This window comes from Schistocerca serialis, chromosome 11 (genome assembly GCF_023864345.2).
Source record: "Schistocerca serialis cubense isolate TAMUIC-IGC-003099 chromosome 11, iqSchSeri2.2, whole genome shotgun sequence".
Lineage (NCBI taxonomy): Eukaryota > Metazoa > Arthropoda > Insecta > Orthoptera > Acrididae > Schistocerca > Schistocerca serialis.
Window position 1 is genome coordinate 148,257,898 of NC_064648.1, and position 27,692 is coordinate 148,285,589.

General features: G+C 42.1%; 1 protein-coding gene across 2 annotated transcripts in view; it reads right to left on the reverse strand.

Moving 5' to 3' along the window:
- The window catches only part of LOC126427003 (exosome component 10), a 187,298-nt gene that overhangs the window by 60,752 nt on the left and 98,854 nt on the right, over positions 1 to 27,692 (reverse strand). For both annotated transcript variants that reach the window (XM_050089155.1, XM_050089154.1), the window contains exons 10-13: positions 23,718 to 23,866; positions 20,230 to 20,392; positions 8,893 to 9,123; positions 6,640 to 6,810 (exon numbers count right to left, since the gene is read on the reverse strand). In XM_050089155.1, coding sequence (XP_049945112.1) covers positions 6,640 to 6,810; positions 8,893 to 9,123; positions 20,230 to 20,392; positions 23,718 to 23,866 — 714 coding nt within the window. The remainder of the gene's footprint in view (positions 1 to 6,639; positions 6,811 to 8,892; positions 9,124 to 20,229; positions 20,393 to 23,717; positions 23,867 to 27,692) is intronic.

Genomic DNA, 27,692 nt, shown 5'->3' on the forward strand with positions numbered 1-27,692 from the left:
GTATAGTCCCTTTTGTCAGTGTAGCAGAATGCAGGCAGGCATTATCGTGGAGTAGCGTCACTTCACGGAGTCTTAACGGTTGCTGTTCTTGGACTGTGTCTGGAAGACATCTCAGTTGCTGACAATAAACATTCGCCATGATGGTACACATCAGGGAAGCAATTCATAGTACACCACACTACCACTGTTCCACCAGATGCACAACATTAGCTTTTGTGATGCACACTGCTCTTTGTACAGAAAGTTGCTGCTTTGTTTGGTCTTAACCATTTCTTTCTTTTCCTTATGTTAGCATAAAGACACCATTTCTCATCACCAGTAACGATAAGGGATAGGAACAGTCAGTGTTGTTCATGAGCCAGCTGGCAACAAGCAAGCAGAAATGCACATGTGGCCACCCGCCGATTTTAGTGATTTTGGCTTAGAGCAAGAAGTATTGCACGTCATGCTTACACGAATGCAGACGAAAGGCTTGGAAGTAAAACTCACTTTGAATGTTGATTGTAAACAAAACTGAAATTGTCATGTACATTAAAATCTATATATATAAAAATGAATGTATGTATGTTTGTCTACTATGCACTCACAAACCATTCATCTGATTGCAATGAAACTTTGGTGAATTGTTCTCTGAACGCCAAGGAAAGAGTAATAGACAATGTTTCAACAGTTAAAGCACTGTAGCATGCGTAGCGCAAATGATAAGGTACAGGCTTGTCATGCAGCAAACCTGGGTTCGATTCCTACTGCTCGCATTTTTTTTTTTTATTTTTCCCATTTTATTTCATTCCCCGCAATGTTAAACTATTAATTATAAAATTTAAATATACTTAAACAGGTCATATAGTATAACGTAACTGTCAATCTCTATATATAAAAATGGATGTATGTATGTCTGCCCTCTGTGCATTCCCAAACCATTCATCCGATTGCGGTGAAATTTTGGTGATTTGTTCTCCGTACGCCCACGAAGGTTCCTAGCCGGAAAAAAAAAGGAGATAAGACACATTCTTGAGGAGATATGACGCCATAAACAATGAGATGCCACCGCGGTAAAATACCCAGATTTATGCATCCACTATTTGAGAAAGAGAGCATGTGTTTCCATACAAAGCAATACGGTAGCAAGGAAAAATGAAATATAAGGTAATTAGGACGAAATAGGGGGCTCCTTCAATGTGATCGCGAACAAAATGTCTGAAATGGAAACTCACCTTTTCTTGCCAGGTGTTTGTGGTGATACGCCATGATGATTCTTGGAAAACTGTTTGAATCTTCCAATGCTACACATGCTTTGTCCTGTGTATGTAGCAGCTGTCACTGAAGATTTGTAAATGGGGTGAAGCAATTTTTTCTGCTCCCTTTCCCTTTCGCAGCATTCAATCACACGCAATATAATTTTGCGAGTATCGCTACATAATACTGGTTTCCTTCTAACGGTAGGCCTGCCGGTAGAGGGGTTGTTGGCGACTCCCGAGATGGGCCAGCAACTGCCTCTTCACTAATTTTGATAATGTTTAGCACAACTGCACAACAAAAATACGCAGAACAGTACAGCGCAAAAACAATAACGAAGCAGACGACAGTGGCTACCTCGTACAACACAGTCAGCTACGTAATGTTGGCAGCAGTCGAAACTGCGTGCTTACCGAAGCCTCCCGACGTTTACGACTTCTACTGATTCAGGACTAGGGAGAGGTCTGCCATCTAAAAGTTCACACACTGTACTTCCACCAGCCGCGTGTTTCAGTGTCATCATGGTCTCAGCATATCGCCGTGGTCCCTCTGCCCCATTTTCATTATTAAAGAAATTGGAGTTCCATATTCGAGGTTCATGCTCTATAGTGGGAGGAACATTATCAAATGCCAGCAGAGAAGGAAGACTGTACTTAGCTGTGGGAGGAAGACGTTTGCAATAAGTAGATATACATGTTGTGTGAACTTTGGCTTTTGTGGCGAATCAGCTATTTTTACTGTTGTACGGTGTCCCACCAGGTGCAGTCGTTTTCATAACAAGATATTTCAACAGCGTACCTTGCCCTCATCTTCAGGTGATCTACATCTACATCTGCATCCATACTCCGCAAGCCACCTGACGGTGTGTGGCGGAGGGTACCCTGAGTACCTCTATCGGTTCTCCCTTCTATTCCAGTCTCGTATTGTACGTGGAAAGAAGGATTGTCTGTATGCTTCTGTGTGGGCTCTAATCTCTCTGATTTTATCCTCACGGTCTCTTCGGAGATATACGTAGGAGGGAGCAATATACTGCTTGACTCTTCGGTGAAGGTGTGTTCTCGAAACTTTAACAAAACCCCGTACCGAGCTACTGAGCGTCTCTCCTGCAAAGTCTTCCACTGGAGTTTATCTATCATCCCTGTAACGCTTTCGCGATTACTAAATGATCCTGTAACGAAGCGCGCTGCTCTCCGTTGGATCTTCTCTATCTCTTCTACCAACCCTATCTGGTACGGATCCCACACTGCTGAGCAGTATTCAAGCAGTGGGCAAACAAGCGTACTGTAACCCACTTCCTTTGTTTTCAGATTGCATTTCCTTAGGATTCTTCCAATGAATCTCAGTCTGGCATCTGCTTTACCGATGATCAACATTATATGATCATTCCATTTTAAATCACTCCTAATGCGTACTCCCAGATAATTTATGGTATTAACTGCTTCCAGTTGCTGACCTGCTATTTTGTAGCTAAATGATAAAGGAGCTATCTTTCTGTGTATTCGCAGCACATTACACTTGTCTACATTGAGATTCAATTGCCATTCCCTGCACCATGCGTCAATTCGCTGCAGATCCTCCTGCATTTCAGTACAATTTTCCATTGTTACAACCTCTCGATACATCACAGCATCATCTGCAAAAAGCCTCAGTGAACTTCCGATGTCATCCACAAGGTCCCAATGGAAGATAACACTTTGAATTCTACTGAGCTTGTTATGAGGAGAAATGGTGACTGGTATGTCAGCCTACTCGACACAAGTCTGAAGTACCCGTGATTGGTTGGCGTGTAATGTTTTCATCAGCAAAGAGCCGGGCGAAAAACACTGGCTTCATTGAAGCGAATGAGCCGCCATCGGTGCGGGAACAAACCGAGAACTTGGCAAACTGTCCACTTCCATTTCTCCTTGTGTGGCTCTCATCTTGAGGCACGGTCAATGACTGAAATACCGTGGTAAATTTCTACATTAAAATCACTGTTCCTCAACGATCAGTTTCATTGCAATGCCACTCACTCTGATCGGAGGCTTTCCCACTGGGCACAACACCGCCAAGGCAAAGGCCACCTGGCACAGTAACCGTTGCCCAGAGTCCCAGTACCCCGAAATGCCAGGTACTTACTCCTTGGCTGACACGGGGATCTCGTAGCTCAGGTATCGGCAGTATGATTCCTGCATTGTCAGGGTGCTACCACAGAGGGGGTACATGACAACCCGACCATGACTGACTGGCTACCACACTGGATTTTGGGTGCAGAGGTAGATCCACTTGACTGCTGGGCACAAAAGGTAACAGCGCACTGAGGAGAGAGAGTGCACCACAGTATTGAGTCTTTCCCCAAATGGGCCTCACTTTCGTAAAATTTGGAAAGTGGAGGTCAAACGTAAAATGGGGACCAGAATTTAAAAAGCCACAAAATGTTACGGAAAATGCATTAAAAATAATAATCATAATAAATAAATAAAAAGAAAAAAGAAAAAACATTTGAATGTCTGAAAACAGTCACAAGATCAAGGTAAAAAACCTGACCCAATAAGAAGATAGGCCTATTTGACACCTCTTATGACATGCAAGGAAGGGTCGCAGGGCAATCCTCGCCCCCGACACCGTAGGGGGTAAATACTGTCTGCAAAATGTGTTGTGAATACAGTAGCAAAGGAGTAATAAATTAAACTTTTATGCTTGATGCTGCAGTTCAACTACACAAACAGAAAAAGTGTTGTGAGAGGTGAACCGTTTTCCTTTCATTGTCTTGTAGACATTGTCAGCGAGAAAAACGTTCGAGGTGGTTTGAAATTATCTGTAAATTTTGTTGAAGTCACCAAGTGCTTGAATTCTCAAACACTGGAAGAATGGAGTCCGTGTATTTGTGCACCGTTAGTTATGTTGCCTCGTGACAAACACACAGGTCCTAACTGTAATACTTGTCTCATTGTCTCAAAGTTTTATAAGATTATACCTCTTAATGAGCACCTAGTGACAGTATTTTAAATTTTTAAACACAGTTAACAAATCTGCGAACTACTGAAAATCAAATTTTCATTGCCCCTAGAAGCTGGCAGATTGACAACCTGCAACTACAAGCATGCACCATTACCTGCGAGCCAGTTTTGGTGTTTAGTAATACAGATTTCAGTCACGGTATGTGAAGCACTCATTTTTTCCTTACTCACTTTCTCAAAATCAAAAACCACTTCGCATGCCACAAAACACTTCTCAGCATGAGAATGTGCCACAGCACAAGAGTGAACTGTGTCACATAGAATGTTCTCATTATTTCTTGCGATGTAAACAATGAATTTCCTGCTTAATTTCTGATCTTGCTCACCATTCCACAACAGCATACTCTTTGCAAAGATTCCACAAAAACCACCGACTTTCATACTTCCATCTTCACACAGTCCTTCAAATACAGGGTTATAGAAAAAATGGTGCAAAGGCAACACCGATTTATCCTTTACGAAATGGCATATGTGACACATAATGGTATACTCCCAACAGATGACTTTCATATACAGTAAATACACGGGAACAAGTGGCTAGTATTCTGCCAATCCCTGAGGCACACGAAAGACAAGCATCCCAGGTTCGAGTTCCAGTCTGATATGCAACTTTTATCTCATAATAAAAATTGTGTCCCAAATACAATTGATTTCTGAAAGTAACATAACTGCATGTTTTGTGCCTACAGGTGCTGTTTACATTCTTACCACCAGAAGCAACACTGGCAGCAGATCTTCCAACACAAGCTATTATTTGTTCAAAGTTATCTGCAGAGTCAGATGTCCCCATAATAGCGTGCGTGAAGAGACACTGACGACTGCAGTTTAGCAAGTATCTCTGAGTAGGCAACGAGTCACTCCGAATCACGGCCACCAGACACCTGGAAAGAGGTGGACGATATTCGAGCCGAGCAATGGGACTCAAAAGTAGGTCAAAAGTGTGGGTCCAGCACATGTAAAATGTCTCTGAACTGATACTGTGCCACATCTTCTGAAACCGTACATCCCACGAGAAAAAGTGGCAACAAGGGAAGACCGAACTGTCGCCTACTCTGAGGTGCGGATCCCTTTGTGATGGCAGAATTCCTACCGTTTCAGTGCTCGGCAATTTTGTGTCATCTCTGCGGAGCACAAGGGTCCAAAAAACAGACAGCCACCATACCTGGCTGCACGACACGAGACAGGTTGCTCGAAACTGACTGCACTTTGCACAACGAGGAAGGATGCAAACCACAAGGACTTCTGTTAATGCAATGGAGTGTCCATTGTTTCGAAATTTCTCCATTTTGTGAATTATACGTTGCCGTAAGTTTGCTCTGGAGTGTACTGACAGACAAGTGGCTTTATGTGAAATGCAGTTTCGATTTTAGTCCACTTGTAATGCTGTCGAAGACTCTGTGAATTGCCGGGTTCTTCAGTGACTGGCTGTTATGAAGTGCTCTGAGTTTGACACGTGCTCGTGCACTGAGTAATTACTTTCTCCATTTTGTGAATTATACGTTGCCGTAAGTTTGCTCTGGAGTGTACTGACAGACAAGTGGCTTTATGTGAAATGCAGTTTCGATTTTAGTCCACTTCTAATGCTGTCGAAGACTCTGTGAATTGCCGGGTTCTTCAGTGACTGGCTGTTATGAAGTGCTCTGAGTTTGACACGTGCTCGTGCACTGAGTAATTACTTTCTCCATTTTGTGAATTATACGTTGCCGTAAGTTTGCTCTGGAGTGTACTGACAGACAAGTGGCTTTATGTGAAATGCAGTTTCGATTTTAGTCCACTTCTAATGCTGTCGAAGACTCTGTGAATTGCCGGGTTCTTCAGTGACTGGCTGTTATGAAGTGCTCTGTGTCTGACACGTGCTCGTGCACGGAGTAATTACTTTCTCCATTTTGTGAATTATACGTTGCCGTAAGTTTGCTCTGGAGTGTACTGACAGACAAGTGGCTTTATGTGAAATGCAGTTTCGATTTTAGTCCACTTCTAATGCTGTCGAAGACTCTCTGAATTGCTGGGTTCTTGAGTGACTGGCTGTTATGAAGTGCTCCGAGTCTGACACGTGCTCGTGCACGGAGTAATTACTTCACAATTTCTCATATCTCCTGTTGACGGCAGGTTTATCCGGGAAAGAGTTTCAGTGTCAATAAATAAAATGGCACCACCTGAGAAAGTCTGTACAGATCTCGTGCAGTAAATATCGTGTGCAGCAAAGAGTAAATAAGGCCGACCGATTCGGCACCCTGTTTCTATAACCCTGTAAATGCCAGAACGGCACAAAAGTGAAACACAGAGTGGAGCAGAGAGCAGGCACTTTATTCGGGGACAGCGTGGACGGGGTGGGCGTAGGCGGCCCTCACGCCAACAGCCGCAGCAGCCTGGCGAGCGACGCGCCCGGCCGCCGCCTCCTTACCGTCCCGTCTGCCACCGCCGTCTCCGGCGCCGTCACCTCTGCCGCGGTTGCAGCTGCCGCCGCCGCCTCCGCCTCCAGCTCCTGCGTATACGGCCGCACGCGCAGGTAGCGCGCGTACGGGCTGACGAAGCGCACCTGCTTTACGCGCGCCGGCAGTTCCTCCTCCGCTTCCTACCGCAAGGACAGAAGACGATCGGCCGCAGTCAGTCCGGCACTCGGCAAATCGGCAGACAGATTATATTAATTACAGTGTGCACACAGACATATTAAAAAATTATTTTTCTCATGCTCCGCAGAATGAGAAATAGTACTGTGTGGTGCACTCTCTGCCATGCAGTTCACAGTGGTTCACAGGGTGTAGGTTTAGTTGAAGAAGAGGCACAACTGTGAGATGTGGCCACTGTGGGAGCTTTATCAAAGCACCTATAACTGACTTTTTCAGGAGTACAGACTTAGTGTTGTATTTTAGTGTGCTGACTGGTACAAGTGTGACATCCTGGGGAGTAACTGCAAGATTATACGCTTACTCAAACTTCAAAAAATATGCAGTTAAAATAGTAATGTATTAGCATTGTATATTCACTGATTATTATATAATTTAATAAATGCCAAATTACATATTAGGAAAGAGGGAATTATTCTCAGAGAAAATTTATTTAATAAGTAATACACAAATGTGGACGAATGTTACAGTGCAATGTAAATAGAAGTCTCTCTAAAATGAATGTACTACAAAACTGATGAAAAAACTACACATCTGTATCCAAAGAAAATGAAAGTCATTACTACAATATTATTGTTGTTTCTGAATAGAAATACTCAATGACTGTAAGAAAACTTCCAAAAATTACTCCTATGTGATAGTGCTAATTGTGACTGATTTTTAAAACAAAATGATTATAAATTTGTAAAACAATAGGCAGTGTAGACAGCTAGGTCTCAGTGTGTCAGTTTCTGTCTGCCACTCACTCTGTTATCGCGACTCAGAGGTATGTGGAGGAGGAGATAAGAGTTTAACATCCTGTTCAAAATGAGGTCATTAGAGATGGAGCACAAGCTCAAATTAGGGAAGTATGGAGAAGGAAGGTGTCTGTGCCCTTTCTACAGAACCATCCCTGCATTTGGCTTAAGCGACTTAGGGAAATTACGGAAAACCTAAATCAGGATGGTCGGATGCGGGTTTGAACCCTCGTTATCCCAATTGCGAGTCCAGTGTGCTAACCACTGCACTACCCCCCCCCCCCCCCCCCCTTTCCACTTCTTGAAGGCATGCAGAGTGCACTGATACCACAGAAATTATTGTTTCAGAGTAAAGTTCAGTCATCTGTTGCAAATTTATTTTAATTGTGCTTCACCGGTTTTGACAAATTAATTTGTTGGAATGGTTAAGTGTCCTATATATTTGAAATTGATGACTTCATGTTTTTCCAAAAATTACAGCCATGAATAACATATGGCAACCAAAAGAATTAGTAATTAATGCCATGTTACGTAACTGCAAACTCTGGACCTTCTCATATTTATCAATAATGGTAACTATAGATGTTGAATAGGAAACTGAATTATTTATCTTCCCTTTAACTTCTGTAGAGTGCCGTGATGAGATATCAGTCTTAATTCAAAATAACGTATCGGCACTTTGATTTGGTGGGAGATTTTTATTTTTTTATTATTTTGACGGAAAGGGAAAGTCAAACAAAGTTGCTTATTTTTTTTCATAGTTCCACACAACTTCTTCCTGTATTCTCGATTGATCTGTGTTCAGTTTTTCAAGGCCTATCCACTGTGCCAACTTATAACTAAATCTGAGGGGGGTGCGATGGGGAGGTTTCCTTGTAAGCATGCAAAAGTCCAAGCAGAAAACAGCCCTAGTCAAATATTTAGAAACAGTGTACAGCGTCATTGTTGAGGCACGTGATGTAGTCCAATGAATGCAAACAGAATCAGGCCTACATACATCAGTCACAATGTAAACATGTCAGAGCTGCACTCGCTCGTGTTTGGACTAGATACACCATTGGTCAGTATCCCATGTGCCTAACACCATCTAATGTCAGTCAATCTGAAAATGCCCAAATCAGGCAAAATGCATCATGGGTAAATAAATAATAATTACAACCCTGCAACTGAGATTATCTGTTTCGTGAAATATTACTGGTTGCTGTACCACCTCTGCTACAATTTGGAAAAATATCAAATATTCTGTGACACAGCTTCCGGCAGCTCACAGACGACACAAAAAAGTAAACTCACATCGGCCCACGCGTCAGCATCGTCAAACACGGTGACGGCGGGTGCGGCGGCCGAGAGAGGCTGGTCCTGCTGCGGCCCCTCGGCCTCCGCTCCCAGTAGGCAGGGCAGGTCGTCGCGGAAGTCGGGCGCGTGGCTCAGGTCGTGCGGGCACAGCAGCGGGCCCTCCAGGTTCGCCTTGAGGAACTGCGTCTGGGCGGCGGGCCGTGCCAGTCGCTCTTCCTCCAGCACCGGCTGAGCAAACGGGCCGTGACAGAAGAAAATAGAATAGAATACAGCAGCGCAGAGCAAAGCACAACAGACAGTGACTGGGAGCCGGGGGACTGCAGCTAGTACTCAGTGATGGGGGTAGGTAGGGTAGAGGTGGTAGGTGTAGGCAGGGGTACAGGTGGTGGTGGAGGTGAGGGAGAAATGAGTGGGAGGACATAAGTCGATCAATTTTGCTGTGGTGACAGACTGACCTGTAGTGTAGCCTGAGGTTTAAGCTAGGTTGAAATATGACAATTAATAATATAGAGGACTGGGTAGGAGAAGAGCAGGGGTAAGGGCGAAGTGGAGGGGGGGGGGGTACGTGGGGGGAGAGGTAAGCGGGGGGGTGTGGTAAGGGGGCGGGGGGGTGAGGGGTAAGCGCGGGATGAGGGGTATGTGGGGGGAGAGGTAAGCGGGGGCGAGTGGTAAGAGGGGGGTGAGGGATAAGTGGGGGGGGGGGGGGGGTGGGGGGTAAGCAGGTGAGGGGTAAGCAGTGGGGAGGGGTAAGCCGGGGGGGTGAGGGGTAAGTGGGGTGGGGGAGGGGTAAGCCGGGGGGGTGAGGGGTAAGTGGGGTGGTGGAGGGGGGTGAGGGGTAAGGGGGGGGTGAGGAGTAAGCAGGAGGGTGAGGGGTAAGTGGGGGGTCAGGGGTAAGCGAGGGGGTGAGGGGTAAGCGAGGGGGTGAGGGGTAAGTGGGGGGGGGGGGTGAGGGATACCGTATTTACTCAAATCTAAGCTGCAGCTGAAAAATGAGACTCGAAATCACAGAAAAAAAAAGTTTCCCGAATGTAGCCTGCTCCTGAAATTTGGGTCTCGAAATTCAGGGTGAGAGAAAAGTTTTAGACCGTCCCTCCAAATCGAAACAAAGTTGGTCCATTGTAACGTGAATCACAATTGAGGTTGAATGGATGAAGATAAAGCTACTGTAGTTTGGTTCGAGTCGTAAGCTTAACAGTTAAGCCCTTTACCAAGTAGCCATTGCTATGTGCCAGGCGCTCCATCCGTATTTACACTGGTACCCTTCCTTTTTCGCGTGCTTCGTCTGGTTTGAATCGATTGCTTATTTTGCTATGATCTGATAAGTGGCGTTTTCTTTGTTATAGGTGTTTACGTCACTCTAAGCTGAAAATGTATTATTTTACTGTGTCATGCATTGTTTGTCGCATTCTGATAATGAGTGTTTAAGACCAGTCACCACTCGTAGCACGGCTTGCTTTTGTGCGCGCTACCGCCGCTTACAATAAAAAAAAGAGAGGAACTGTCTCATTAGCGAAACAATGGCAACAGACTGCTATTTGTTGTTACTTACACTGCTGCTTTCTTTGATAATGATCAACAAGAACCAAATAATAGGCTGCATACGATAGAAGATGTTCTGAACGAGAGTTTAGCGAAAATTTTTCTCCGTTTGAAAATCTTTGCAGACGCCTCTTTAGTACATTACATTCTGCACAGAAATTAGAGTCATCTTAGATTTTAAAATCTAGTCGGTTGCCATGCTTCATTTCTGACTGTATCACTATTCAGCATAAGAATAATACGAATATAAACATGACATATGTATATTCTTCCACGTTTGCTGTTGTCTGACTCTATAGTTTCGTAGTTTATTAGGCAGACAGTATTTAAATGAGATAGCAGCAAACACGAAAGAATACATGGCATAATGTTTACATTCTTCCAGCTTTTCTTTTAATTTATTTATTGACGCATAGGTTTTGGCGCCAGTATTTTTCTTTGTACCTGCAAAGCATGCCTGTGTAGTGCTACATAATATTCGACGGCAGAAGTTAGTTGTGGCGGCACCTATCAACATTTTTCAGAACTTCCGCTTACTTTGCACTCGATTCTAAGCCACAGCCGGTTTTTATGGATTACAAAAACCAGAAAACAAGTACGGCTTAGATTTGAGTAAGTACGGTAAGCGGGGGGAGGGGTAAGTGGGGCTGGAGGGGTAAGTGGGGGCGGAGTGGTAAGTGGGGGGAATGGTAAGTGGGGGGAGGGGAAAGTATGAGGGGAAGTGGGGGGGAAGGGGAAAGTGGGGGGAGGGGAAAGTGGGGGGGGGGAGCGGAAAGTGGGGGGGGAGGGTAATTTGGGGGGAGGGGGAAGTGGGGGGAGGGGGAAGTACAACCTAAAATGAAAGACACAAAGACAATAAGATATTTCAGCTCAACACTCAACCACCCCTAAAATTCATGAGGCACAATTGATGCAGAATTGACGGGATTGGCATCAAATTGAAAACTGGGCATTTTTTATCATCATATGGGGTCTACAAGTGCCTATTTTACTAGAAATTGAGGAAAAACTTTTTTGGTTGATGCTCGTGCACCTGCAAGGCACACACTATGCAAAAGAAGTGCCACTGGTGCAGTGACCGAGGCATCAGGTTGGGGAGCAGAGGACTCGTTTTCGATTCTCAAGTGCATTCTTCATTTTTTCCCAGTTTCAAAATTGGTAGGGATATGATAAGTAAATCAATAAAGCATAACAACAAGGTAAGTAAATAACTTTCTAACACTATTTTGAATAGTCAAGTACCTGGACGCTTTACAACGGCTCTTTCACTGAACTCTGTTACATGCCTTCCATTTGTTTACAACAGCTACACGTATGGTATTTGTCATATAAATATTTGAAGCAAATACACTCACAGCACCGAGAACATGTAACAAACTCAATCTTCACAAAGTTACATTGTTCCTTCCACACATTCAGCTGAAAATGACTGTTTTTATTTCAAAATATTTCTTTTTTGGGAATTAATTTTGATGCATCCTACATACCTGATAACATTTCCTGAAAAATCGGTGTTGAAAATTTATCAGGAATTATGCTGGCAATTGTTATTGCATACACACGTGTGCAATTCACATTGGGGCTCCAGAATCAGATCAAAATTTTGAAGCCTCGAAATAAAGTTTTTATCTCATTAGTATTACCTCTACCGTGCGAGTCGCTTGACCCTTGTCATCTGTAAACATTCTGTCATACATGACAGCATTCGTTTGTCTACACCAAGGAACCAATATCATACTAACCTCATTTTGTCAGTTTACTAAATTTGGAGCAAGTGACATAAATATTCCCTAGTGAGTCGGTTAAATGACTGAACTCTTCTATGCCCTGAGGAGCAAATTAAACATTAGTCTGTAATAAGCATAAGAAAACTTCAGGTTTACAGGTGTCTTAATGGAACACAGCATCACTTATGAATGTGTTATTTAACATATATTACAACTGGGGCAAGAGTTCATTCCTCTACCTTATGCATAACATGCGTCAAATGCTCATCTTCATAGCTCTCCTCTCAGAATTGTTTTCATGCAACAAGGAACAAAACTTTAACTATCTATTCATCCAAGTTGTTTGAGAAATTTATCTGCATAGCTTATTATACAGTTTTGATTTATTTCCATTTTTAACCCTCATATTCCATTTTTTTAGGTGAGGGGGATTGAAGAAAAGAGAAAGAGAGATGGTTGCTACACCAGGGTTGCTTTCATTGAACAGCACTTACCTTATGGGTACATAAGCAGCAAAAAGTTCTTTCCACAATTTCTAGCAAATTACGCATTTAAGAACCCCTTGCATGATGAGAAGTGCTTAGTTTCCTGTTATCTGTTGTAACAGACAATTCGTAATCGACTGAATGTCACGTCAGGACCTCAGGGGACAGTTTTCTCAAAAGCAGTGGGGGGAAGGGACGGTGTGTTTAAACCAAAATATCTTAAGTGACTTTAATTTTAGGTTGTACACAAGCGACCTGCCAAATACGAGTCACATCATCTGGCCATGTCTGAAGCATTCTCCTTCAAAGTGTCTGAGCTAAATGCTACCATTAACAAAAGGCAAACATAGTAATTAAACATAACACAAACAGAAGCAATGTGATGTACAATCATAGTCACACACCACCTACCACATGATTGAGCAGTAGCCATGCATATACAAAAACAACTAGAACATGGTAACACACTAGCTTTTCTTCAGAACAAGCGAGGTTTTATACCTTTTGCTCTAAAAAATTCCTGTCAAGGTTTATTTTTCTCCAAAAGTGTGTATGAGAATAACGTACATTCAAATTTTAGTTGGAGAGAGAGTTGTTATTTAAAAGAGGAGACGAAGAAAAAATAAAAGAAAAATATCCTATACTTGGTAATTCATATGTTGTAACAGATTTATGGAGTCCTACATTTTAGTGCAGGTTAGATCATCTTGTTAACTGCATTCTACCAAAACTGTTTAGCAGTATACAGAGGCTATACTGGTCTGATACAATTCTAACAGCTGCTGTGCTAGGCAAAACCCATGTACACATTATTAACACATGTAATTTTGCTAATATGGTAAGGAAAGTACACACAGAATGTAAATAGTTTAGTAGTAAAGGAGACCATTCAGAGAAAACTATCTGAAAGCTAGCAAAGTTGTAATTTCACAACAATAATGGAAATTCCGGGATGGAAAAAAATCAGGTAAGTAATAATGGGAAAGGCAACCACTCGCGCACAAGGGACTGTACCACATAAAAACATGCAACAGAGAACAATATTTACACTAGCTATTGAGCTCTTGTTCTTCTCCTACTCAAAGTACACACACACACACACACACACACACACACACACACACACACACAGAGAGAGAGAGAGAGAGAGAGAGAGAGAGAGAGAGAGAGAGAGAACACACCTGTAATAGTGGCATCCCTCTGACTACTATTGTGGGAGTGTATGTTTGGATGTCTGGGTGGTCATGTGTGTATCTTCATCAGGAAAAAGGCAAGAGCTCAAAAGCTAGTACAAATACTGTTTCTTGTCGTGTTACACAAGGCTCCCATATTTTCGACCCTCTGGCTCGATGTCAGCTTTTTCTGTTATACGTGCATATCAAAGTCGGACCGATCAGCTCAGAGTGGGACCGACGTCAGCCCAGTGCACTATGGAGGAAAGTGTAAATTCCTTGAAGGTGGCAATCTAAGCACAACTGTTTGGACCAAGTACATAATTTAAAAAGGTACTTTCAAGAAAGTGCACTCATTTACAACTGAAGAACACTGCTTAGGGAGCAGGTGGCATTAAACAGTCAGGATGCAGACTGACTGAGTACAGGATGGCAAACAATCAGAAGGATTAACATTGACAATTTTTCCGTCTTAAGTTTACTGAAAATAAAACTGTATTCTTCACCGTATGCATTTTTGTTTGATTTACAGAGCGCAACTTCTGTGCTTATTCTGCAAATATAGATACATAATGTACAAAAATATATGGCTATGCTGTGAGAAATGCGTGCTTGAACATAAACTCAGATGCCAGCCAAGCCTGCATGTTGCACTGTCGTATTTGACCACGAACCACGCCTGCACAATGTCTCCAATATGTTGCAAGTGTCAGTCATCGTGAGAACTGTGTTCTACATAGTTGTGAGTACGTTATGTCTCACTAGGGGTAAGATAGATACTGCCTACAGGAAAATTAAAGAGACCTTTGAAGAAAAGAGAACCACTTGTATGAACATCAAGAGCTCAGGTGGAAACCCAGTTCTAAGCAAAGAAGGGATGGCAGAAAGTTGGAAGGAGTATAAAGAGGGTCTATACAAGTGTGATGTACTTGAGGACAATATTATGGAAATGGAAGAGGATGTAGATGAAGATGAAATGGGAGATACGATACTGCGTGAAGAGTTTGACAGAGCACTGAAAGACCTGAGTCGAAACAAGGCCCTGGGAGTAGACAACATTCCATTAGAACTACTGACGGCCTTGGGAGAGCCAGTCCTGACAAAACTCTACCATCTGGTGAGCAAGATGTATGAGACAAGCGAAATACCCTCAGACTTCAAGAAGAATATAATACTTCCAATTCCAAAGAAAGCAGGTGTTGACAGATGTGAAAATTACCGAACTACCAGTTTAACAAGTCACGGCTGCAAAATACTAATGCGAATTCTTTACAGACGAATGGAAAAACTAGTAGAAGCCGACCTCGGGGAAGATCAGTTTGGATTCCGTAGAAATATTGGAACACGTGAGGCAATACTGACCTTACGCCTTATCTTAGAAGAATGATTAAGGAAAGGCAAACCTATGTTTCTAGCATTTGTGGACTTAGAGAAAGCTTTTGACAATGTTGACTGGAATACTCTCTTTCAAATTCTGATGGTGGCAGGGGTAAAATACAGGGAGCGAAAGGCTATTTACAATTTGTACAGAAACCAGATGGCATTTATAAGAATCAAGAGACATGAAAGGGAAGCAGTGGTTGGGAAGGGAATGAGACAGGGATGTAGCCTCTCCCCGATGCTATTCAATCTGTATATTGAGCAAGCAGTAAAGGAAAAAAAAAGAAAAATTTGGAGTAGGTATTAAAATCCATGGAGAAGAAATAAAAACTTTGAGGTTCGCCGATGACATTGTAATTCTGTCAGAGACAGCAAAGGACTTGGAAGAGCAGTTGAACGGAATAGACAGTGTCTTGAAAGGAGGATATAAGATGAACATCAACAAAAGCAAAACGAGGATAATGGAATGTGGTCGAATTAAGTCGGGTGATGCTGAGGGAATTAGATTAGGAAATGAGACACTTAAAGTTGTAAAGGAGTTTTGCTATTTGGGGAGCAAAATAACTGATGACGGTCAAAGTAGAGAGGATATATAATGTAGACTGGCAATGGCAAGGAAATCGTTTCTGAAGAAGAGATATTTGTTAACATCGAGTATAGATTTAAGTGTCAGGAAGTCGTTTCTGAAAGTATTTGTATGGAGTGTAGCCATGTATGGAAGTGAAACATGGACGATAACCAGTTTGGACAAGAAGAGAATAGAAGCTTTCGAAATGTGGTGCTACAGAAGAATGCAGAAGATTAGATGGGTAGATCACATAACTAATGAGGAGGTATTGAATAGAATAGGGGAGAAGAGGAGTTTGTGGCACAACTTGACAAGAAGAAGGGACCGGTTGGTATGACACGTTCTGAGGCATCAAGGGATCACAAATTTAGCATTGGAGGGCAGTGTGGAGGGTAAAAATTGTAGAGGGAGACCAAGAGATGAATACACTAAGCAGATTCAGAAGGATGTAGGTTGCAGCAGGTACTGGGAGATGAAGAAGCTTGCACAGGATAGAGTAGCATGGAGAGCTGCATCAAACCAGTCTCAGGACTGAAGACCACAACAACAACAACAACAACAACAACAACAACATGTGTGTGCTAAGTGAATTCAAATGTGGGCAAATTGTTAGTGCCTGTACGATGGGTGCCTCCGTAATCAAGGTAGCTTACGTGTCTTATGTTCCAAGAGGCACCGTACCAAGGATTTATAGTGCACTTAGGAAAAGCACAGAAACATCAAATCTAAGTCACAAAGCACACAAAAGAGTGTGCACGTCGAGTGACTGTGACAGAAGGTCACTGAAGAGGACTGTGACAAAAATTATGAGGACAACAGATAGCAAAGTTACTGCAGAACTGAATGTCACACTTGCAAACTCTGACAGCAACAAAACAGCATGAAGAAACCACTTTCTCAGAAAACTTGGTGCTGAAGCCATAATACCTGAACTGCGGAGCAATGGATGAAAGTCGTTTGGGTGGATCAGTCTTGTTCCACACTGCTTCCAATGTCTGGCGAGTTTACAACTGGCGTACACTGCCCCACGCCTATGATGCAGACTGCCTGCTGCAAAGAGTGAAACATAGCAGGGTGTTTGGTGATGATTCGGGCAGACATATCGTGGTATGCCGTGGGTCCCGCAGTTACTCTGCAAAAGTCGCATTACTGCCAAGCATCATGTGACCATTTTGGCTGATCAGGTCCATTCCACGGTACAATGTTTGTTCCCCAATGGTGGTGCTGTGTTCCAACATGACAGGGCCGCTGTCGTCCAGGAGTGGTTGCATGGACATGATGATAAGTTGTCTCTGTTGGTGCATCACGGACATGGGACATTGGCTGGTTACATAATTGTCAGTGCCAATGAAATTCACCAACAGCAGTTTTTATTTTATTTTGAAGGCTACCAGTTTCAGCATTTCATTATGCTATCTTCAGGTTCCATATGCATCTCTCCAAATAAACAAACATGTCTTTCTTTTCCATCAGTCTTCTGACTGGTTTGATGTGGCCCACCACGAATTCCTCTCTTGTGCTAACTTCTTCATCTCATAGTAGCACTTGCGACCTACGTCCTCAATTATTTGCTGGATGCATTCCAATCTCCGTCTTCCTCTACAGTTTTTGCCCTCTACAGCTCCCTCTAGTACCACGGAAGCCATTCCCTCATGTCTTAACAGATCTCCTATCATCCTGTCCCTTCTCCTTATCAGTGTTTTCCACATGTTCTTTTCCTCTCAGATTCTGCACAGACCCTCCTCATTCCGTACCTTATCAGTCCACCTAAGTTTCAACATTCATCTGTAGCACCACATCTCAAATGCTTTGATTCTCTTCTATTCTGGTTTTCCCACTGTCCATGTTTCACTACCATACAAAGCTGTACTCCAGACGTACAGTTCATATATAGCCATAAATCACTGGATGTACTGAATTCAATCATTACAGTAGTGCTTCATTCGAAGAGTTGATGGCAGTTTGCTGTCTATTTCACAGACAAGGGTGCTTGATCATTGTCCATCTCCATCATCATTACCTGGACTTGCTACTAATTTGCAAGAAGAATGGTATAAGATGCCCTTAAAAGCAATACAGGACTTTTATTTATCTACTAAGATGACAGGAATCTGTTATGAATGCCAACAGTTTTCTTACACCGTATTAGGCACAGTAATGTGTTATGTTTCTATATTTTTGTCCCCCCCTCCCCATCTCTCTTTACAATTTGGTACCAATTGTGTGTCTGATATTTCCAGAATGACCAGAGAAACTGCTTTATACACAAAAGTGAGAAGTATCTGGTGAAACATACTCCCTATTTGCAGTACGCTTAACACTTTCTGGAGAAAGGAAAATTTTTCTTTATGCTGTAATGCTCATAGGTGACCTTTTAATGATTTTAGATCCAAAATGTATACAAAAATATGTACCCATTTTCAAAATATACTCTGTACACTTTGCTTCTTTTTATGGACTAAAATAACTAATTTTGAAATATTCACTGTTCTAACAAATAAACTGATCATTCTATAACTACCATGCAATATAACAATAATAATACTGAATTATACAGTGGACTATGACTAGCCAACCATTTCTGTGTATTCTGATGGTCAAAAGCTACTATGCACAGCTACACTGACTTGTTGATATTTTTATAGTGAAACCCAACACCTGGCAGCAGATGTACATTATACAGAGATTACCGTATTTACTCGAATCTAAGCCGCACTTTTTTCCGGTTTTTGTAATCCAAAAAACCACCTGCGTCTTAGAATCAAGTGCAAAGTAAGCGGAAATTCTGAAGAATGTTGGTAGGTGCCGCCACAACTAACTTCAGCCATCAAATAACGTAGCACTACACAGGCATGCTTTGCAGGCACAAATATAAATACTGGCGCCAAAACCTCTGCGTCAGTAAATAAATTTTTAAAGGTGGAAGAAGAGCTTTTTTCTCCGCCCCAAGTTTCGATGACTGCATTTTCATACGTTATCCAACGAAGTAAATACAAATTCCGTATTGTTCATCTTCAAATGTAGCAGCATTTCAATGGTCCGACTGGCAAGACTGTTTCGGATGTTTGTCAATATGGCCAACTCTACGTTCTGAATTTTTTCCTACCTGTGAGAAGAGATGGTTGCTAATAGGAACTTTTATGAATTGTGAATCACATGCAGTATTCTCTTCACCATAAGAATAATATGAATACAAACATTTTGCCATGTATTCTTTCATGTTTGCTGCTATCTCATTTAAATTCTGTCTGCCTAATAAACTACGAAACTAGTGTGAGACAACAGCAAACGTGGAAGAATATACATATCATGTCATGTTTATATTCATATTATTCTTATGCCTAATAGTGATACAGTCAGAAATGAAGCACAGCAATTAACTAGATTTTTAAATCTAAGATGGCTCTAATCTCTGTGCAGAATGTAATGTACAAAAGAGGCGTCTGCAAAGATTTTCAAACGGAGAAAACTTTAGCTAAACTCTCATTCAGAACATCTTCTATCATACGCAGTCTATTACTTGGTTGTTGTTGATCACTATCAAAGAAAGCAGCAGTGTAAGTAACAACAAATAGCAGGCTCTTGCCATTGTTTCGCTAATGAGACGATTCCTCTCTCTCTCTCTCTCTCTCTCTCTCTCTCTCTCTTCTTTTTTTTTTTTATTTTTATTTTTTTATTTTTTTTTTTTTTTATTGTAAGCGGCGGTAGCGCGCACAAAAGCAAGCCATGCCGCAAGCGAGGGCAAGTCGTAAACACACATTGTCAGAATGCGACAAAACAGGCATGACACAGTACAATAATGCATTTTCAGCTTAGAGTAACGTAAACACCTATAACAAAGAAACCCGAACTTATCAGATCAAAGAAAAATAAGCAATCGATTCAAACCAGACGAAGCATGTGAAAAAGGAAGGGTACCCGTATAAATACGGATGGAGCGTCTGACGCATAGCAATGGCTACCTGGTAAAGCTTAACTGCTAAGCTTACGACTTGAACAAACTACTGTAGCTGTATCGTCATTCATTCGACCTAAATTGTGTCTCATATTACAATGGACCAACGTTGTTTTGATTTGGAGGTCCGGCCCTAAACTTTTCTCTCCCCTTGAATTCCGAGTCTCAAATTGCAGGTGCGGCTTAGATTCGGGAAATTTTTTTTCCCTTGATTTCGAGTCTCATTTTTCAGGTGCGGCTTAGATTCGAGTAAAAACGGTGAACATTAATAAACGTGTACATGAGGTCTGGCGAAAAACATTTCTGTTCCAACTAAGAGAAAGTAAAATTTAATGTACACAATTGTAGCCAGTGGGCCGCAAAGGGTTAAGATGGAAAACCAATACGAATCAATTGTAGCAACTGCTGTGGCAGATTGTCCTACATGCAAACATTTAAATACAAAAAAAACTGACATCTATAACGAGCCAAAAATAAAGACAATTCATCCTCCAGTCCAGAAACTCACCCGGACGAGGGGCTGGTCTCGTGCTTTGAGGACGATCTGGTGGAGGGCGTTAAGATGCTGGCGGACCAGCGGCGGGATGGGGTTGCAGCAGGCGAGGATGCCCTGCATTTCGCGTGGCAGCACCTCCGAGATCTGCAGCAGCATGTGGTTCGGCAGCACGTACCTGTTGACACACACACACGTCACACTGACACTACAATAGCAGGGGCTCAGAGTACAGTCAGCAGTGATGAGGAACTGTGTATTGATGACCACGCAAAACAATGTGCACCTAACATAACCACTTACATGAGGGAAGATTGGAAAGTAACACATGATAATTTTGCTGCCAAAAAGTTTAATAGGAACTAAAAAACAAATGAACTTAAACCTCTTACCTACTTTCCCACACAGCCACCCACGTTCTCAACACATTTCTCCCATCACGATGACATTTTCAGTATGCACTGTCCATAGAAGTTCGTTTAGTTAAGAGTATAGCCATCTGCAGACTGCCGATTTCACTTCCGCATCTGTCGCAAATCACTGGCCGGCCACAAATTTCTACATGACGCTGAAATGATGAATGTCTGATGGTGCAAGGTCCAGATTGTACGGTGGATGCCGGAGCACCTCCCTCCCAAATCTGGCGATTTTTCTTGTGAGCAGGAGCAGCAACGTGGGGACGAGGATTGTCACGAAGAAGTTTGACACCGTCAGCATTAATGTTGAGGAGTTTGTCACAAAGGGCACAACATAACTTAAAGTTGTATTGTAGGGTTTGGCATTCACAATGCTCCCATGTTCAGCAGAGTCCACCAATAACACACCGTGCATATCCCAGAACACTGTCTCAGTCATTTTCCTAGCAGACTGACTCACTCTCAATATTTTTTTGTACTGGGGAACCAGCAGGTTTCCACTTCACAGTGGCCTGCTCGATTTCGGGCATCTAGTGGTATGCCCATGATTCATCACCAGTGCTGACTGCTTTCAGAAAGTCATGCCCTTCTGTGGTGTAATGTGTTAAGTGATCTGAGCTGGCCCTTGTGGTTGTCTTTCAGGTACTTTGGCTCCCAATGAGCACTAACTTTATGAAATTTCACCATATCACGATTAATATCATACACCTCACCGTAGGAAATGTTGAACTGCTGTGATAAGGTTCGCAGTTGTACACACCAGTCGTTCAAGATTGCTGCCTCAATGGCTCTGGCATTCTGTGGGTTTGGAGCTGTTACTCACCACCCAGAGTGTGGCAAATCACTAAGTTTCATACAGCCCTCTGGGAAGAATGCACACTGCCTTGAGGCACTGCTATGGTATATACAGTAGTCCCCATACACACCACACATAATCTTGTGTATTTCATCCAGTTTATCCTCTTTGGTTCACAAATATCAAACTACACTTTGCTGCTCTTCACAAGCTGATGACAGTAACAACATGCTCACCATGTCTGTTTCGTAGTTCAGGCAGCTTCTGCCAGAGCTGCACATGAAGACAGAATACTCTCTGCAGTGCGGAACTTCAAACTATATTGTCGTGAAATTTCAACATACCAGCTGCAATACCAGGGTAAAAAAAATTAACGTGCATTACTTTCCGATCCTGCCTCATAACACAGTAAGCTCAAACCTTTGCATCTGTTATCCTTAAACTCCTGGTAATAATAAGATTCTTTCCTAACTTAATTCATTTATCCCACAGTGAGACAATATGATCAATGCCTTCATGGAAAAATGTGCACAATTGCCAGTGTAATCATGATTGTACTAGGTGTGCACCTCTTCGTCCAAACAAATTGACCACCATGAATGTCTTTCTTCGGGACTCCAAAAATGTGGAAATCATATGGGGAGATATCAAGACTGTATGGAGGATGTGTAAGGGCTTGCCAGCAAAACTTCTGCAGCATAGTTGAGACGGCATTCCAGGGTAATGCCCAACCCCGTGTTGGAAAGGTGGTTTCGAGTTCACTGCAGAAATTTTGTTGAAAAGCCCTTATACACACTCCATACAATTTCAATCTCACCCAAGGTGATTTCCAGTTTTCAGAGCCCTGAAAAGACATTTCTGGCCACCAATTTGCTTCAGATGAAGGGCTGCACACCTGGGTACATTCATGGTTTTCCATGAAAGCATCTTCTTTCACAGTAGAATAAACGTATTAACAGTTATGCTCATTATTTTTGAAAACAGTTTACTTGTTTTTTCCCATCTGTCTCATTTTCATTTGGCTGTGCCTTATAAAACACACTGAAATATTTCCAAATATTGTTCGCACTATATTTCCTGCTAATGGAATGTTCCTATGACAATTTCTGATCTACTGGTTGTAATATTATAATCAGTTTTACTGAAAACTTTATTAATTAAAACTAATGAGTAACTGAACCTATTACAATGATTATGAATGAGCTAATCTGTCTTACTGGACACACTGACACCTCCTAGTAGAAATTTAACAATCCAGGTCTTACAATAATGTTCTAATTTTCCTATGTCTAACTTAAAAGGTAACTGGTAGTAACATTTGGAAACACACACAACTCCTGTGGTCATTTATGCCACTGTGCTTATTAGATTCCAACTTCTAACACTACACTTTCAGTGTTCTAATTTTCCTGTCTGAATGACATCCTCCATTAATTAATTAAGCCATTAATTAACAATTTGCCAAAATTAATATAAATGATTATAAGTGTACATATGGCTTGGGGAATTGACAGTATAAGCATACTAAATAGTTCTGTCATCTTCTTCACTTTGTTAATTACCTATCCACTTTGTGAACTAATTTATCACTCAAACATAGAACTCAGTCCAATTAGTCACATCTAACCTCACAGTTTTTCAAGCCACTATGTAGTTTCCGAAATACTAAAATATTCATATGCCAGGCATTGTATGGCCAAACCCACCCCAAAGTCATCACTCTGTGTGGGGCAGGCACATTAGCAGAAATATGTAATGAGTCTGTGATAGGCCATACTCTGAAAGCATATGAGCAACACCCATGTGAAAGTCCCACGTGAGCTAGCACACAACTGACAAATGTTTAAGTCTGCCGCTAGCATTTTCTTCCAATTTTTGCGTGATACCCTAATGAGAAGATGGGCAGGAGGGGATGGAAGGGGCTGCCAAGGGATTTAGGATGTGTATGCAACTCTCATACATATTTAACAATTGTGGAGTATTGCCAGGATCACTAGTAAAATTATGGCTGTCAGTATTTATTTTCTTCAAGTCTTTGTCCAGCCGCAGCCCCACTCCATTTACACAAGGCGGAACTACAGGATCAATTTTTGTAGGTGACAGCCACAAAGCCCTTTGTCATTATTGATTTTGCATTTTAATACAATATTATAGAATATTTTACCAAATTTACAGTAACTTAAAAGGATGTGCAGTAATAATGTGAGTGAACGTGAAAGAGATCAGGAGAGGTCAAGTGCAATATTTTAGCAGTCATTATTTTTGACGTTTTAACCACTCGCTGCACTCACCCGATGCTCTCATCCTCCTGGCGCGCCATCTTGTCCCTCCAGCGGAAGAGCTCACGCAGCGCGTACTGCTGTCGGTTGTCCAGCAGCTTCTTGTGGCGCTGGAACAGCTCCATGTGGCTGTGCTCCGTCACCACCGGCTTCTCGTACCGCTGCAAAGTGTACGGCACAGTATAATTATTAACAAATCTACAACATATTTAAAGGATGTGCGCTATAGATTCCTACATATTGTACAGATTTTAATGCTTTGTATTATTTTTCTCCTTTATCAAGTCAGTAGTCTAGTAATCACATATTTGGCACACTTACCAAAAGCTTCTCCTACAGCCTCCTCTAGTGACAGCACCCTACGATGATAGATAGTACCACTGGATAAGCTTAGAAAATGGCCAACACTGTCTTATTTATAAGGCAGAAATTAGTAATAAAATTCCTTCCTGTACAATGTGAAACACACAATCGCATTCGTGAAAGGCTGAAGAAAGTGTACGAAAGGGTGCACGACTCTGTCGTCCAGTAATGGGTTCATCACCGTAGAAAAGCTGGAGCGTAAACATTGTCAGTCGTTGCGACGTGGAGTGGCTAGTCAGCGACTGCAATGACTTCACACGACATTCAGGGTATCGACCAAATTGTTCGCGATGACTGCTCGGTAACTGCAGACTAACTGTGTTGGCAGGTTTTTGTCAGTAAAGATAGTGTGGTGACCACAACAGAAAACATGGGCTACTACTAGACTTGTGAACACTGGGTACCTAAAACATAGCCCGAACACAGCACAAAGGCAAGGAAAACATCTGCAGTGAATCTGTAGCAGGGCTTCAGTATGGATGGGAGGTGTTTTTGGCGAAAACTGTGGCTGGAGATGACACTCGGTTCATTTTTTTCAACACAAGTCTGATGGTCAGCTGACAGAATTGCACTGCCAGACACAGTGACAAGGAAAAAAACTTTTAAACACTGCATTCTGCTAGGAAAGTTACAGCAACAATGTTTTGGGATACAGAGGGTGTGATTCTGGTTCTTTTTTTGGAGAAATGGTACACAACAAATTCTACCAGATATGTGAAATCCTCAAGAAGTCAAAAGCACTTCTTCAGTAAGTCCACCCATCAAAAGTTGAGGCACATGTTCTTTTCTTGCATGACAATGCAAGACTACACAGCAGTCACTTCCCTGCTGAAGTCTCGCCCCATTGGCCATACAGCCTCAAACTTGCAATGCTAGTCTTCTGTCTCTGTGGCCCACTAAAAGCAGCTTGTCGGGGGTGTCACTTCAAAGACGCAGACACTGTGAAAAAGTCAGTGCACCAGTGGCCGAAGAAGCAGGACTGTGACATTTCATCAGTCAATTCTGCATTGCACAGGCATGTCCAGATACTTTGATCAGATAGTGTAGCTCCTTGTTCTGGGAGGAGAGAGTGACAGGTTGGGGAAGATTAGAAAGGAAAGTACAGTCAGTCAGACCACAGGATGAGACGGACCTACCTGTAGAGATACTAGGGAAAGGAAGGGAGACCCCATGGAAAATGGAAAAATGTAGTAGAGGAGGATATGCATTGAAATTTGAAAGAAAATTTATACAAGGAGACTTGAGTATGAGTTTGTAAAATAAAGCCTCATGAGCTCTAAAGAACTCTGTTGGAAATGTCACAATCATTTTCACTTACAAGTTTCAGCTCTTGTTGGTTCCAGACCAGGGCCCTTAACTCAAACTGATAACATTTATTGTTCTCTGTCATCCCTGAAAGTTTGTATCACGATCATCATCATGGGATCGCCTGTGTGTGTGTGTGTGTGTGTGTGTGTGTGTGTGTGTGTGTGTGTGTGTGTGTGTGTGTGTGTACAGGGTGATTCACGAAGATATGGAAATATTTTAATATGTTATTCTACAAGTGTAACTAAAGAAAAAAGTTCATATAAACATAAGTCTGCGAATGTTTAGTCACGGAGTTACGGCTAGTAAAAGATTTTTCCTGAAATTTAATAACTTTGCTAATATGAAGCCATCGCAAAACTGTACGAGGTTAAAGTAAAGCACAATTTCCATTAATTTTGTTGTTAGTGATCTGCTGAATCTAATAAAACATGTCCCAGACATGTATCTGCAGTAGTTTCCCAGAACATCCAGAGAAGCAATGATGTAATTTCGTAAAATTTTTAGTTTATTATCTACTTGGCCCGATTTGTTTTTTAAGTTCCAGACAATTGCACAAAGTTTTCAACAGAAGTTGTAGAGAACTTAATTTTGGAAAAATGATGGTAATAATGTTAACTGAAACTGTATGAATGTGTCAGATAATCTGCTTTTATTAATACCACAGCACATGAGAATTCATGTTAAACCAGAAAAAACAAAGCTCAGTGTTAAGGAAGTTGTACAGTGTACATACAATTTCACAATCCATTTATAATAAATGTTCAAAAATGTCTCCACCGAGTTCAATGCATTTAGCTGCACGTGTATGAACAGATTTTGTTGCTCGTTTCAATTTCAAAAGGTTGCTCTTAATTTCGTCTATTGCATTCACAATGCGAGAAAGTAATGCCTCTTTGCTTCTCTGGATGTTCCGGAAAACTACTGCAGATTCACGTCTGAGACATGTTTTATTAGATTCCCCAGATGGCTTCATATTAGCGAAATTGCTACATTTCAGGCAAAATCTTTTATTAGCCGTAACATCGTAACCAAACATTTCCGGACCTATGTTTATATAAACTTTTTTTCTTTAGTTTTACTTGTAGAATAACATATTAAAATATTCGTAACAATATGAGAGAAGGAAAGTTGCTACTCACCATATAGTGCAGATGCTGAGTCGCGATAGGCACAATAAAAAGATTCACACAATTAAAGCTTTCGGCCATTAAGGCCCTTGTCAGCAGTAGACACACACACACACACACACACACACACACACACACACACACACTCACGTGTGTGCAAGATGTGTGTGTGTGTGCGTGTGTGTGTGTGTGTGTGTGTGTGTGTGTGTGTGTGTGTGTGTACTGCTGACAAAGGCCTTAATGGCCGAAATCTTTGATTGTGTGAATCTTTTTATTGTGCCTATCGCGACTCATCATCTCCGCTATATGGTGAGTAGAAACTTTCTTTCTCTCGTATTGTTACATTCCATCCTGATTTTCCATTGTTTGATATTAAAATATTTGCATATCTTCGTGAATCACCCTGTATATGCGAGTTCTTTTGAGTTCATGAGGCTATATTTTGTAAGCTCGTACCCAAGCCTCTCAGTCCTTACATAATTTTTCTTTCAAATTTCAATCCATATCCTCCTCTACCACACTTTTCCATTTTGCACGGTGTCTCCCTACCTTTCCCTACTATCACTACAGGTAGGTTGGTCTCATCCAGTGGTCTGACTGACTGGACTTTCCTTTCTAATCTTCCCTAACCCAGCACTCTCTCCTCCCTGAACAAGGAACTACACTACCGGATCAAAGTATTGGGACATGCCCACGCAATGCAGAACTGACCGATAAGATGTCACAAGAGGCAGACCCACCCATATAAAAGGAGGTGGGGAGTACTGTGTTGTGAGGAGAGAAGCAGTAGGCAGAAAGTATCGGCCACGAGAGGGCCGGCATTGGATGTCACGTGAGTAACAAATCTGTCAGTGACATTTCAAAGCTTCTGAAACTGGCCTAGTTGACTGCTGGTGATGTCACTGTGACGTTGGAATGGGAAGGACACAACCGCAGCTAAATCGACACCAAGCAGATAACTGCGGACGGTGGCTGAAAAAAAATGCTTAAAATCAGCAAAAAGAATCACTCGTGAATTCCAAAGTGCTGCTAGCAGTTAAGCCAGAACAATGAGGCATAGGGAATTAAAGAGACTGGGGGTACAATGATCGAGCCGCTCCTCGTAAGCCACGATTTCTGTAGTCGGTTCTAAGCGGTGCCTGAGGTTAAGTAACGTGCGATGCCACTGGACAGTGGATGACTGCAAATG